At 63.7% G+C, this 14,840-nt stretch overlaps 1 protein-coding gene across 1 annotated transcript; it reads left to right on the top strand.

Moving 5' to 3' along the window:
- The first annotated feature begins 5,239 nt into the window (after positions 1–5,239).
- Positions 5,240–14,731, top strand: PRR7 (proline rich 7, synaptic). The gene is made up of 3 exons (XM_004611429.3): positions 5,240–5,448; positions 13,378–14,022; positions 14,202–14,731. The coding sequence occupies exons 2-3, from the start codon at positions 13,602–13,604 to the stop codon at positions 14,603–14,605; spliced, it is 825 nt and encodes a 274-aa protein (XP_004611486.2). The 5' UTR covers positions 5,240–5,448; positions 13,378–13,601; the 3' UTR covers positions 14,606–14,731.
- The last annotated feature ends 109 nt before the right edge of the window (positions 14,732–14,840 follow it).

Raw genomic sequence — 14,840 nt, 5'->3', positions numbered from 1 at the left:
TGAGGCCTAGGGACTGTGAGCTCCGTGGCCTGTATTGGAGAGATGTCCCAGCACGTGGGAGGTGCTACGAGGAACCCAAACTTGGGGGGGTGGGCGGGGGGTGGGGGGTGGGCTGGACTGCCCTTCTGCTCTAACGCAGGCAGTGGGGCCAGAGAGACTCCAGAAGGGAGGGCGCTTGCCGTGCATGCCGCCAACCCAGGTTGGATCCCCAGCGTCCCATAGGGGTCCCCGGAGCGCCGCTGAGAGTGCTCTCTGAGCAACAGACAAGGAGGAAGTCCAGAGCACCGCCAAAGTGGTTGCCCCCAAATCAAGTGGGCAGTGCAGCTGTGTCCAGACGGATAGGGGAACCAGGGAATCTCCTCCCCTCTACCTCCCAGCAGCTGATCAAGGCTTGATGGCTGGACTTGGGGGGCAGTGAGCACAGGGAGGGGAGCCCTGGTGGTCAATACCCTGTCCCTGGTCTAGCAGCTTACTGGTCCGCCGGAAGCCCCGGACAGGACCCCATGCCTGGCACTGCCACCAAACACATGGGCCTGTCTATACTACAATGGTGTGCCCTGGATGCAGCTGGCCCGGGTTCGATTCACCACATCCCATATGGTCCCCAGAGCATTGCCAGGAATGACCCCTGAGCATCGCCAGGTATGGCTCCCCCCCAAAAAAAGGACGCGAACATCTAGACCCTGGCGCTTGTGGTGGGGGAGCGGGGAGGGTCATGCCAGGGGGTGCCCAGCGATGACCATTAATGGTGCCAGGGGTCAGAGGCCAGGCCGGCGCCCTAGCCCTGTACCCTGGCCTTTGCTGCCTTCCCGGGATGCCTTGTCCAGCCTTGGACACACTGTCACGATTCTGGGGCCAGCGCGATTGTCCAGTGGGGACAGTGTTGGCCTTGCACGCGGCCGGCCTGGGTACAATCCCCGGCATCCCGTAGGGTACCCCGAGTGAGCTGGGGTCCAGGAATACACCGTGAGTACGGCTCTCGGTGACCCCCACAAAAACTCAGAACTTGCTAGGAGGGGTGAGCCTGGGGCCCTTGACCTGCCTTTGCCGGCTGCCCCAGGCTCTGCTAGTGGCAGGGAGGACACGAAGGGAGGGTGAGTTCACTGTCCACTGGGTGGACGTGCTGTTCCCGCCAGGCTTCCCCTGGGGCCAGCGAGGCCAGTTGGGCCCTTCTTGGCTTTGGATCCAGGTCAGAGGGCACACTCGGTCCAGTTTCCACTGTTCACCTCCGTCCCCGGCCAGCCTCTTGGGGAGCAGGATCCCCAGATGAAAACCACCACCCCTGAAAAGAAATTTTGTTTCTAGAAAAAAAAAAAGAAAACCACCACCCCCTCCCACCCCGTGCCAGTTTGGAGCTCAGTCCAGTAGGAAAGCACCCTTGGGGGGAGGCGCGGGACACCTGTGCACAGAGATGGTGTTAGAATCGGAAGGCTTGTAAGCGTGTGGGGTGGGGGCACCTGTGCCAAACGGAGGGGTGGGCTTGAGCGCCCTCTGGAGGCAGGAGCCGATATGACCAGACTGAACGGCCTCTCCAGGCTGTGGGGTGCAGGGTGAAGAGGGGCTGTCCAGATCCAAGGTTGGGGGAACTCAAGTCTACGGGGTTTGCTCGGGGACCACACCCAGTGAAGCTCAATGCTGACTCCTGGCTCTGTGCTCCGGAATCACTTCCTGGCGGGCTTGGGGGACTCATAAGGAGGTTCTGGGAATTGAACCTGGGTCGACCGCATGCAAGGCGAGTGCCCTACCCGCTGTGCCGTCACTCTGGCCCTCAACCCCACAGGGGTGGGTGGGTTGGTTGACTTGAGGGCCACATCCGCCCGTGCTTGGGGCCTACCCCTGGCTCTACCCTCTCCTGAAAGGGCTCGGCTGGTTATATGGGGTGTTTGGGATGGAACCCAGGTTAGCTGGGTGCAAGGCAGATCCCTTCCCAATTGTTCAATCTCTCCAGCTTCTGCAGGAGTTCTTTTTTTTGGGGGGGGGCACGGGGGTGCTGGTCATGATTCTAGAATCCTATAGAAAGTGGGCAAACCCCTAAGGGGCTTTAATTAGTTGTGCTGGGCTGGGAGACCCAGAATGACTGAAGGAACACCCTAATTTCACTGTCCCCTCAGCTATCAACCCTCGTGATGTAGGATGGGCAAACACCCTTTGCCCACATACACCTCAAACGCGGGACCCTCGGTGGCACTTTTAGGGAAGGTGAGGCAAGCGACAGGACTGTCCTCCAGCTTAGAAAAGCGCTGAAGTGAGCTGGCGCGATCAGCGGGTGGGACGCTTGTCTTGCACACAGCCTACCAGGGTGCAATCCTCAGCACCGCATTGGTACCCTCAAGCTCTGCCAGAAGTGATCCCTGAGTACAGATCCAGGACCAAGCCCCGAGCACTGCTGGGTGTGGTCAGGAAGAAGGAAAATTTTGAAGGGGGCTGGAGAGATAGTACAGAGGTAAGTATTGTCTTACATTTCCTCAAATCCCCTAAGATTTAAATCTCCCTAACACGGCATTATGGTCAGTTCCCCTGCGTGCCACCAGAGGTCACTGCTGAGCACAGCCACGACACGAATAGCTCCTGATGAGTGGAGACTGTAGGGCGCTGGTTTTGCATGTAGCCTACTTGGGTTTGACCCCTGACACTGCATATGGTCTCGAGAGCGCCACCAGGAGTAATCCCTGAGCACTACAGGGTGTGGTCCACCTCCCCAAGAAAGGAAATGGGGAGGGGGATACTATGCTAGCAGACAGGAAAACCAGACGCAGGACTCCACTGCAGACCCCATTTTCTTTTTCTTTTTTTTGTTTTTGGGTCACACCCAGCGATGCTCAGGGGTTACTCCTGGCTTTGCACTCAGGAATTACTCCTGGCAGTGCTTGGGGGACCATATGGGATGCCAGGGATTGAACCCGGGTCGGCCGCGTGCAAGGCAAACGCCCTACCCGCTGTGCTATCGCTCCGGCCCCTGCAGACCCCATTTTCACCAGGCTCCCGTCCCCAAGGGGCCATTTGCAGTGGCCACGCTCGCTGGATTCTTTGGAGAACTGAATCCAACAACCTAAGACTTCAACTGGGGTCGACCACGTGCCAGCCCCCACCATGACCAGGGGGATTGGTTCTGCAATCCAATCGGCACATGACAAAGATTCACTGGAGGGGGAGGGGGCGGAGCTATCTCGCCGGTGGGAAGGAGGCTTGCCTTGCACCGGGCTGACCCAGGTTCAATCCCCCACCTCCCATATGGACCCCGGAGCCCTGCCAGGAATGATTCCTGAGTGCAGAGCCACGAGTAGCCCCTAAGAACCGCTGGGTGTGGCCCCCAAACAAAGCAAGATTCATGAGAGGTGCTGGAAAAGGCTTGGTGGGGTTCATGGGGCTGGAGGGGGACTATATGGATAAGACACTTGCCTTGCAGTCACTTGCTTCTTCTTTTTTTTTTTTTTTTTGCTTTTTGGGTCACACCTGGCGATGCACAGGGGTCACTCCTGGCTCATGCACTCAGGAATCAACCCTGGCGGTGCTCAGGGGACCATATGGGATGCTGGGATTTGAACCCGGGTCGGTCGCATGCAAGGCAAACGCCCTACCCGCTGTGCTATCGCTCCAGCCCCAACAGTCACTTGCTTTTGGCAGACCCAGATTCTGGTCTCCCCAACACCGCCAGGGCCACTGGGTGTGGAGTTCATGGGGCTGGGGAGCTAATACAGCGGGGAGGGCACTTGCCTTGCATGTGACTGTCCTGGGTTTGATCCCTGCCAGGAGGAAGCCCTGAGCACCTCCAGGTGTGCCCCTCCCCCCCAAAAAAAAGAATCAGGTCTCTGTTCTGCCAAGGATGGACTATTTGCAAGCCTGGTTGTTCCAGCTCTTCGCCAGGTGGAGGAGGGGAGTTTTTGAGGCACCCCTTCTCCCCTTCGCCCTTACGGGGTCCTGAAAATGAACTAGAAACTACAAAACCAGCTTTGGGGGGAGGGGGCCATAGGACTGGGGAGAAACCTCCAGGGCTGGACTTCAGACTGCCTGCAGCGGGGTCAGGCGAGAGTACAGTGGGGAGGGCGTTTGCCGTACACATGGGTGACCAGGTTCGATCCCTGGTACCCCACTGGACCCCCTGAGCCTTCCAGGAGTGATCCCTGACACAGAGCCAGGAGTAACTCCTGAGCAACGCCAGGGGTGTCCCCACCACCCGGCAAAAAGACTTCACCTGCAGGACACTTTGCTTTCATCTCCCAGGAGCTGGGAGAAAGAAATAGCCTCTGAGGGGGCCGGAGCGATAGTACAGCGGGTAGGGCATTTGCCCTGCATGTGGCCGACCCGGGTTCGGTCCTTGACATCCCATAGGGTACCCCGAGCACCGCAGGAGTGATTCCTGAGTGTAGAGCAGGAAGTAACCCCTGTGCATAGCCAGGTGTGACCCAAAAAGCAAAAAAAAAAAAAAAAAAGAAAGAAAATAGCCTCTGAGCAACACGGGTATGTGCCTTGCCCTCCAAAAGAGGCGGGTGGATAGTTCAGTTCCGATTGGACCCCATCGTGGACGGTGGACACCTAATGGAGCAGGGGCATTAGGGGGGCCAGGGAATGGAAGCACAGTGGGAAGGATTTGGGAGTCGGCTTGCTTTGGGACTGCACCTAAAAGTGCTCAGGGCTTCCTCCCTGCCCTGGGCCCAGGAGCGACCCCTGGTGGTGCTGGGGTGGAAGGGCACTTTATGCGCTGTCGGGGGTTGGAAATTGCATTGGTCACTGGCAAGGCAAGCGCCTTACCTCCTGTCCAGTATCTCTCGGGCTGAGAGGATGGTGATTATTGTCCTCAGCGCTGTTCTTAGGCCCCTCCCCCCAGGGCTGGCCGCGGTGCTGGCGGTGCCCCGGAGCGCATGCACGCGGCGGCGCAGACCATGTGGTGCCAGGGATCCCACCGGAGGGTTCGCCTTCAGGCCCTGGACTCTTTCTCGGACCCCTAAAACTATGCATACTCGAGTGGGTGTCCATGGGGGGTGCCGGGCGCGTGTGGGCAGTGGGTCCCGATTTCTGCGCCTTGGATTGAATAGCCCGTTTTTTTTGTAAGTTGATTTTTTTTGGGGGGGGCTAGGTGGGATGCCCAGGTGCACCCGGGAGGCAGACCGTGGGGGGCGGTGTCCAGGTCCTCTTCCCGGGGACCCCCGCAGCCGCCCCCTCGCCGGCGCTGGGGGGTGTGGGGGCGGACCGAGGCCTCGGCGGCGGCCGCGCGCGCGCACGTCGTGCCCGGGACGCGCCGGGGACGCGCCCGTGCGCGCGCCCCGCGCCTCCAGCCCAGCGCTCCGAGCTGCCTTCGCTGCCGCCGGCAGCTCCCGGGGGCCGCCGCCGCCTCCCCAGGCCGGTGGAGGGGGGCCACTCCGTCCGCTGGGCCCGTGCGCCCCGAGCCCCCTCCCCCCCGGAGCCGGGACCACGAGCTCGAGGAGGAGGAGGAGGAGGATGCCCGGGCCCGTGAGTAGCAGGGGAGCGGGGCGGAGGGGTCCCCCGGCGGGGCGGGCGCGCCCCGAGCGCGGGCGGAGGAGGGTTCCCCGGGGCCGAGCCGCTCCCAGCCGGCGCCCCCCGCGCCCCGGCCAGCCGCGCGGACAGACCGACGGACCCAAGGAGGCGGGAGGGCGCCCGCGAGCGAGGGAGCCCGAGGGGGGGCGCCAGCCACCACCGGTTCGCTTGGAAACCGTTGCCACGGCAACGGGGTTGCGCTCCCCGGCAACGCGGCTGCGGGGCGGCGACGCCCCCTCCCCCCGCCCGCCTCCCCCCAGCACTCGGGGCCGCAGCAATCCCCCCTCCCCCGGGCGCAGGGCCGCGCGGGTGGTGGTTTGGGGGGGAGGACGCGCCCCTCCCCGGGCCCGTCGGGGTGTGCCAGGGTGGGGGTGGGGGGGACCCCGTGGGCACGAGCTGGCGCCCACGTGGCTGCCGTCCCGGCGGCGCGGCTGCTGCTTACAGGGGCGGGGTGGGGGTGGGGGTTGTCTGTCAGCGTGGGGGCGGCCCAGTCCCGGCGCGGGAGGGGGGTTTAGAGGCGCCCCCTCCCCCCATCACCATCCCCTCCCCACCACCGCCCAAGGGACCTACCCCGAGGTCCCCGCAGAAGGCGACGTTCCTACGCGCCGGGGCCAGTTCCTCGTGGCCTCGGGCAGGGGCCCAAGCAAGACGCGGGGGAGGGAGGTAGGGAGGGGGGGTCCGGGCGGGAGGTCCCGGGCACCCGGGGATGGGGTGGCGGCCGCGTGGGCCGCAGCCAACCCAGGGTAGCCGAAGGCCATTGTCTGCCTGACAAACGTCCCTTTCTTGCCTGAGGACAAAGCCCCTCCCAGGCGGCTGGCGTGCAGCGCCCCTGCGCCCCGCCGCGATGCCCTGTCCTCCAGGGGCGCTCCCTGGGGGGAGGGGAAGGGCAGCTGAGTCAGAGGAAATGACCTCTGGGGCACAGATGCTCCTTCTGTCAGTGCTCCCAGGCCTGACTCAGCAGACCCCAGCTCTCCTCCACCCCTCATGCTCCATAAGCACCACCCGCCCCAGGCTCCTTTTCCTGCCCAGGGAGCTTGTCCTGGCTCTCCGCTGCAACTGACCCTGCCCAGGGGCCAACGGCAGCCTAGATGCCCTTCTCTGAATGGCACCAGGCTAAGCCCTCCCCCCCAGTCTCCCCCCATCCCTTGGGGAGCACCTGGTTGGGAGTCCTATCCTCATGATTGCCTCAGCCTTCCAGCCAGGCGCCAGGTCAGGTTGATGCACACCATTTGGATTGGGGGTAGGGGGGGCTTGGGCGCTGAGGTTCAGAGAGGTTAAGTGACTTGCCCAAGGTCACACAGCCAGGAACCAGTAGAACTCGCTTTCTCTCAGGGGCAGGGTTTTTCCTTCCCTCTACCCTGTAGCTCTGGAGATTCAGGCAGAAAGGTGTTGAACTTTCCAGAAGAGCATCGTTATTGCACATCCCCTCCCTGTCCCCCCCACCAAGGACATCCCGCCTGGCCCTTGCTGATCCCAGATCTGTGCGTGCCGTAAATCCTGGTGGCGGTGTGGCAGTGCTCCCCCCTGCGCCCCGCTCCCTTCTCCCCCATTTTCTCTGTCCGGGGGAGACTGAGCGCTAAGCCCTGAACTCTGGGTTCCCAGACAGCCTCCCCCAGATCCTGGCTCTGCCGTGACTGCCACGCAGCCTTGGGTACTGGGGACGGAGCGAGAGAAGATGGCCCCTTGGGTTCCGTCTGGCTCCTGGAGGGGCTCAGTCTAACTTGGGGGGTTGAAACCCCCCTACCCCCAAGCTGTGGCAGGGCAGAGGGGGGAGTGAGGGGGGGTCCTAGAGCCTCGGAGTTTTGATCAGCAGGGCCCATGGGCTCTTGTGGGATGGAATCTCACATAATCTGGCTCCCAGAGCCGGGGTGATGGTACGGCAGAGAGCGCCCTTGCCTAGCACGCAGCCGACCTGGGTTCGATCCCGGGCATTGCATATGGGCCCTGGAGCCCACCAGGAGTAACCCCTGAGCATCGCTAGGTGTGGCCACTTCTCCCCCCCCCCCCCCGCCCTCAGCCTCCCGATAATATTGTGGTTCCAGCCAGAGGTGACAGTGGGGTGGTTGGGGCACGGCTCATGGGCTCCTCCCAGTGCAGTGCTCAGGTATCACGCTCAAGGGTCAGGGGTCATTGCAGGGTGCTGGGACGGAGCCTGCGTGACCAGGTGCTCTGGCCCTTGGAGGTCCCTCCTCCTCGGGCTGGAGCAATAGTATAGCGGCGAGGGCGCTTGTGGGCACGGCCAGGAGTGTTCCCTGAGTGTAGAGCCAGGAGTGAGCCCTGAGCACCGTTGGGTGTGGCCAAACGCACAAACAAGCGAGAGTTTCGGAGCTCCCAGTGCTGACTTGGATCTTGTGGGTGGCGGGGTTGGGGTGACTGCTTGGAGGTCCACTCACCCCTCGGCACAGGAGGGTCCAGGCACAGAAGGGAATGGGAGACTTTGCTGACCCCCCCTCCTACACACACATACACACACACACCTCAGGAATTGCACACACACACACAAACACACCAGGAGTTGCAAACACACACACACCAGGAATTGCACACACACACACACACACACACACACACACACACACACACACACACACACACACACACACACTCTGCAGGAATTGCTCCCTTCAGCATGGACTTCCGTGGGCCAGGGAAGCTGGACACAGTCCCCTCTCCATGGAGCAGGGACGCTGTCCTCTGTGCCACCGAGCCCTGGGGACTGGTCCGGGGCCAGAATGGGGCTCACCTTTTTGGACCAGGGTCCAAGCCAGGACTCAGCTCTCGAGGACGGCACAGGTCCCATCCCTGCCAGCTCTCCCTAGCCAGGGGTTGGGGACAACGGGAGGAGCGTCCAAATTGTCAGCAGGAGCCAGAGCCATGATCCAGCGGGGAGGTCGCTTTGCCTTGCGCTTGGCAGAACCGGGTTCCATCCCCAGCACCCCACAGGGTCCCCCTGCCCACCCCGGAGCCCCACCAGGAGTGATCCCCGAGTGCAGGGCCACGTGGAAGCCCAATATACCCCTTCCCAAAATTTCTTTTTCTTTTTTCAATGTCACCCACGCCTCTTAGAAAGGTCATTCTGCCGGGATGGTGGTGGGGCGGGGGGCTCCGCGGGCTGGAGCTGGCCGCGCTTCAGGCTCTGGCTACTGTCACATGCGCGCGCGCATGCGCACACGCTGCTGCCACCTCCCAGCCCTGTCCCCCATCCGCACCCCCGTGTCTGGCTGGCCCCGAATTCACCTGCCTCTTCTTCCTTCCCTCCTCTGCCGCTCAGATGCCTGGTGCTCCGCAGCGCTCAGAGCCGCCTGCCCCGCGTGGGGGGCGGGCGGGCGGGTGCGGGCTCCCCCTCCGGCGCCTTCCGGCGCTGCGCGCAGCTCCAGCTCCCCGGGCCCGCGGCCAGACAGACGCCCAGATCCGGGCCCGGGGAGGTGGCCCAGGGGCACCCGCCAGCCAGCAAGGGCGAGAGGCCCCAAGTTCGATCCCTCCCTGACCCTGACCCCTCATGACTGCTCCCCCTCCGCCCCAACTCCCGTTCCCAGGCCACTGCTGCCGGTGGCCTCTACTCCTGGTGGCGCTCAGAGGGACCCTGAAGTGTCAGGGATGGAACCTGGGGCTCCCGCCTGCAGGGCACAGAAGTAGACTCCCCTGGGAGGGGGTGAACACACGGGCCAGGATGGGGCCTGCGGGGCTTGTGGGGGGGCACCGTGGTCAGTCCCAGGGGGAGCAGGGCAGGAGCAGGCAAACTGGTCTTGAAGGTCCAACCTCCAGGATTTGAGCCCCAAGCTTCAGCCTTGCCTGTGGTGACCACCGGGGCCATGGACACCATCGGTTGTGACCCCCAAACAAAAGCAAGGCAGGATTTGGCCAATGGAGTTAATGGGGGGGGGGTCCTTAAAGAACCCAGCAGGGAGCCGGAGACTAGTCCAGCAGGGAAGTCTTGCACATGGCAAACCTGGGTTTGATCCCTGACACCCATATGTTTTCCCCTTCCCGCCCCCCACCCCCCCGGAGTGATCGCTGAGTGCAGTGCCAGGAGTCTGCCCTGAACACCTCTGGTGTAGCCCCAAAGCCCCCAAAATAAATAAAAAGAACCCAAACAGGATCCTAAAGGAAGGACAATGGGTAGGGCACTTGCCTTGCATGTGGCCGACCCCGTTCAACCCCTGGTACCACACCGTATCCCTTGAGCCCCACCAGGAGTGACCCCTGAGCACCACTGGGTGTAGCCCAGCCTCTAAACTTTGGGGTGCCAGTGGGGGGTGCCGACGTGCAGGCCCAGAAAAGAGCGATCGGGCCCTGGTGTCGTTCACTCTCTTTGTTCTCATCCGCCCAACGGGGAACCCAGGAGTAAGTCCGGGACTGGGGGTACCTTAGGGATACAGGGGGTGACCTTCCTCATCCGGTGTCCTCGGTGCGGGACGAGCTCCCCTCCCCCGTCCTGAAAGGGGAAATCAGAACAGGAGCATGGAAATGGCAGAAACCCCACCCCAGCGCTGCCCTAGGGCCCCATGGAACCCTGGAAAATGTTCCCATAATGCACAAGAAGGTCAGAAGAGTGGGCCGGGGAGAGAGAGTGCGCACACAGGGCTGGGGCATTTGCTTGCCCTGAGGCCTGAATCCGGTTGCATGCCCATCGGGCCCTGCCAAGAGTGATCCTGGACCGCTGGGTGTGGCCCCCAGACGGACCAGAACCAACAAACAGCTCAGCAAAAAAGCAGGAGAGAGATGACAGTGAGGACAGGCCTTGAACGGGAAAGAAAGTCTGAACTGGGGCCAGAGAGATAGAACAGTGGGTAAGGTGGGTGCCCGCCTGGGTTTGTTACGCGGCACCATACCTGGTGCTCCGCACCTGCCAGGAGGGAATCCTGACTGCGGGGCCAGAGTAAGCCCAGAATGTCACCAGGTATGACCTCAAAAATTACAAGAGAGGGGCTGGAGCAATAGTACAGCGGGGAGGGCGTTTGCCTTGCACGCGGCCGACCCGGGTTCAATTCCCAGCATCCCATAGGGTCCCCTGAGCACCGCCAGGGGTAATTCCTGAGTGCAGAGCCAGGAATAATCCCGGTGCATCGCCAGGTGTGACCCAAAAAGAAAAAAAAAATTACGAAAGAGAAAAGTCTAATGTGACTTGCAGCCACACTGCATGAGGCTTCCTACAGAGCCAGGCCCCTCGGGGCTGGAGAGATAGCACAGTCGGGAGGGTGTCTGCCTCGCATGCAGCCAGCCCAGGTTCAATCTCCGACGCCCCATAGCGTTCACCAAGCTGCCAGGTGAATTCAGAGATCATTCACTGCCAGGAGTGACCCCTGAGTGCAGAGACAGGAGTCACCACTGACCATTCTTGGGTGTGGCCCAGAAAACAGAACACCAAGTGTACCCGAGGCCTTGCCACGCCAGTGGTCACCCCTTCAACCCACTGCCCAGGCCTCTTAGGCCTGGAGCCCTGGGGTGGAGCAGACGAGGAGGCACCAATGAGTGAAGACACCGCCCTCAGGTTTGGGGGTGCTACTGAGCTTCAAATCCTGCCCCCACACCCCAGGGCTGGAGCGACAATCCAGTGGGTAGGGAGTTTGCCTTGCACACTTGCACACGGCCGACCTGGGTTCAAACCCTGACATCCCCTAGGGTCCCTGGATCACCGCCAGAAGTGATTCCTGAATGCAGAGTCAGGAGGAACCCCTGTCATTTGCCCCCAGTTCACTCTGAAGCTGCCTCCTGCAGGGCCACCAAGTTCTCACCTGGTGTCAGACTCAGGCTTAGAAGGGCCGGAGTGATGGTATAGCAGGGAAGGCTCTCGCCTTCCATGCCGCCAGCCCGGATTCAGTCCCCAGCACCCCATAGGGTCCCCCAACCCCTAGCCAGGAGTGATCCCTGAGAACAGAGTCTGAGCACCACTAGGAGTAGCCCCCCGATTTTTTTTTTTAATTCTGAAAAAAACAACCTAAACTCAAAGGTGATTCTAACTTCTTCCCTTAAGTACTGTGCAGCCTGGGACAAATCCTGTCCCTCTCTGATCCTCCCAGCCCTGCACCAGCCCCACAACATGACAAAGTGACAACCACCCTATGCTGTGGCAAGGAGAGCAGAGACACTCTATTATGATCTTTTTTCCCTTTTTTTTTTTAAGGCAGGGGGACCACCCCTGGCCATGCTCAGGGGTCACTGTGTGGTGCCGGGGATTGAACCCGGGGCCGGCTGCAGCGCTCTGCCTGCTGTGGCATCTGTCTAGCCCTACTATTTCGATGTCTAAGGCACCTCGGTCCCCACTGTCCCCAGCTTCCACAGATGCCTGCTCTGACCCCAAATCCTTTGTGCCCTGGAAGCCCACGGGGCCTGGAGTTCGTGCCGGCTTCCTCCGAGCATTCCTGAAAATTCCTGTGGGCTCAGAGGAAGGAGAACAACAGATTTAATTAAGTCCCAGTGACTGGCAACCTTGAGTTTCTCTCCCGGCTGCGTCTCCATGGCAGCCTGATGATGGGGCTAGGGAGGGGGCGGGTGGAGCTATTGTTCCTGCCATTGTCTGTTCTGGAACTCGGGCCGCAGGAAGGGGCTGGCACGGGCACAGAGTGGCACATGGCACGGGGCAGCCAGAGAGGCAGGCAGGAGCCATCTGGGGAGAAGGAAGGGAGGCGGTGACCTGGCTTCCCCCCAACTGGCTCCTGGCTCGGACCGCACAGCTCGGCTCTGATTGGTGCCTGCAGCTCACTTCAGCCCGCTGGTGATCAAGGGGGCCCCGGGGGCCCTGCAGAGGCGCCCCTGTTGCACCCCAACAGCCCACCCATCCTCTCCCAACTGCAGGGTCGGGTTCAAGTGGTGGCTGCCCCTTGACATCGCTGATGACCCATCCTTTATCCTTGGTGGGACAGCAATGACTACAGTTACCCCAAAGGGCGGCCCGCGAGGGCCCCGGGGCTGGACAGAGACACTACAAGGGGGGTAAGGCGCTTGCCTTGCACGCAGCCGACCCGGGTTCCATCCCCAGCACCCATGTGGGCACAGAGCTGGAAGGCGCCCAGAGCACCTTCTGTTCCTGTCAGGTTGTGCTAATAGATGCCTCTAGAGTGGCGCAGTGGCAACTTCCGGTCCCTGCAGAAAGGGTAAGGAAGTGGGAGGAAAGTGGCCCTGAGCGAGGAAGGGCAGCAGGACCAACCAAATGGGGCGGCACGTGGGGTCAGGCAGGGGATGCGGCGGACTCAGGGGTGCGGCGCAGAGAAGGGAGACGTGAGCTGCGCCAGGCCCCCGGTGGCACAGTGCCCGCCCAGCCTCGCCACCAGCGCGGCAAAAACCCCCGGGCTGCCCAGCGGGCCAGAGCGTTCCCTGCGTCGTGCAGCCAGGGCTGGGCGCTAGGAACGCGCTCCAAGTGCCAGGGGCTGCCAGGAATGAGCCCCCGGGGCCGGCCGGGCACACGGCGGGAGTCTCAGGCGCACCCCTCCTTCCCTGTCTCAAAGCCGCCGTACCCAGACTCCTCTTAGGCTCGTGGGGCCGGTCTCGAGCTGGGCTGCCGGGTGCGGCTGGACCACGCGGGCCGGGCGTGATTCATTCAACTCATTTTCCCTCCGGGTTCCGGCGGCCGCCGCCGCGCGTGGCCTTCGCGCGCCCCCTGCCGGCCGCCTCCGGGAGGTCCCTCGGCACCTCGGCAGCAGCGGCCGGGTCCCGGGATCGGGGAAACCCGGCCCGCCCGGGGGAAACCTCGGGGCGTGACGTCATCCTCGCGGTGACGTCACCGCCCCCGGGGAGCGCGGGGGTTCCGGCCGCGGCTTCCCCGTGTCGCGCGCGCGGGGGCGCGTGCAGGCGTGAGTGTGTGCGCGCGCGCGCGCGCGCGAGGACGTCACCGGGGCGGCGGCGCCCCTTCAGCGCGGCCCGTGTCGTGTCTGTTCCCCCCGACAGGTCCCGCGCGGCCCCGGGTGAGGCCCCGCCCCGCGCGCCCGCCGGCGCCATGGGAAGGAGCGGGCGCCGCTGCTGCTGCTCCCCGCCGGCGCGCGCACCGCCCGAGCCCCGCCGCGGGCCGCCCCCGGCCGCGGGTCCCCGTGCGAGCGTGGCGCGGGCCCGGGGCCACGTGGAGGAGCCCAGCGTCCAGTGAAGCCGCCGCCCGCGCCGCCGCCGCCGCCGCCATGGTGATGTCCCAGGGCACCTACACGTTCCTCACGTGCTTCGCGGGCTTCTGGCTCATCTGGGGGCTCATCGTCCTCCTGTGCTGCTTCTGCAGCTTCCTGCGCCGCCGCCTCAAGCGGCGCCAGGAGGAGCGGCTGCGGGAGCAGAACCTGCGCGCCCTCGAGCTGGAGCCGCTGGAGCTCGAGGGCAGCCTGGCCGGGAGCCCCCCGGGCCTGGCGCCGCCGCCGCCGCCGCAGCCGCACCGCGGCCGGCTGGAGGCGTCGGCGGCGCACGGGCATCCGCACGTGCACGTGCACCCGCTGCTGCACCACGGGCCCGCGCCGCCGCACGCGCACCCGCACGCCCACCACCACGCGCTGCCGCACCCGCCGCCGCCGCACCTCTCCGTGCCGCCGCGGCCCTGGAGCTACCCGCGCCAAAGTGAGTATACCCCGATCTCCCGCCGGGGCCCACCCCCGGTCACCCCCGGGGGCGTGGGCGGGGGAAGAGGGTGGGAGCGGGCCAGTGATCGCGATTTCGCACCGCCCTTGCGCCCCACCCCCGCTGCCCACTTAACGCCGCTTCCCTCACCCCCCAACCCGCGCGCGCGCGCCCCGCAGCCGAATCGGACCTGACCAAGCCACCGTGCTACGAAGAAGCGGTGCTGATGGCCGAGCCGCCGCCGCCTTACAGCGAGGTGCTCACGGACACGCGCGGCCTCTACCGCAAGATCGTCACGCCCTTCCTGAGCCGCCGCGACAGCGCCGAGAAGCAGGAGCAGCCGCCGCCCAGCTACAAGCCGCTCTTCCTCGACCGGGGCTACTCGTCGGCGCTGCATCTGCCCAGCGCGCCGCGGCCCGCGCCCGCGCCCTGCCCCGCGCTCTGCCTGCAGCAGGCGGAGCGCGGCCGCCGCGTCTTCCCCAGCTGGACCGACTCGGAGCTCAGCAGCCGCGAGCCGCTGGAGCACGGAGCTTGGCGCCTGCCCGTCTCCATGCCCTTGTTCGGAAGGACTACAGCCGTTTAGAGGGGCGCCCGCGTCGGGGGCCCGACCCGCGGACTTTTGGCCTGATTGCGGGGCTTTTTTTAAAAAATAAAAAAATATGCTTCCCTTGGACTGCGCGGAGGGGCGCTGGTGGGGGTGGGGGTGGGGAGGGAGGGATGGATTTCTTACCCTGTTTGTTACATTTTGAGGATAATAAAGGTGTGTGATCTGGTTTGGTACAAGCGGAGGGGGCTTGCGCTCAAGGGCCTGGGAGGAC

Source organism: Sorex araneus, chromosome 2, assembly GCF_027595985.1.
Source record: "Sorex araneus isolate mSorAra2 chromosome 2, mSorAra2.pri, whole genome shotgun sequence".
Lineage (NCBI taxonomy): Eukaryota > Metazoa > Chordata > Mammalia > Eulipotyphla > Soricidae > Sorex > Sorex araneus.
Note: the sequence above shows the minus strand (reverse complement) of the source record. Positions and strands in the feature narration are given on the sequence as shown.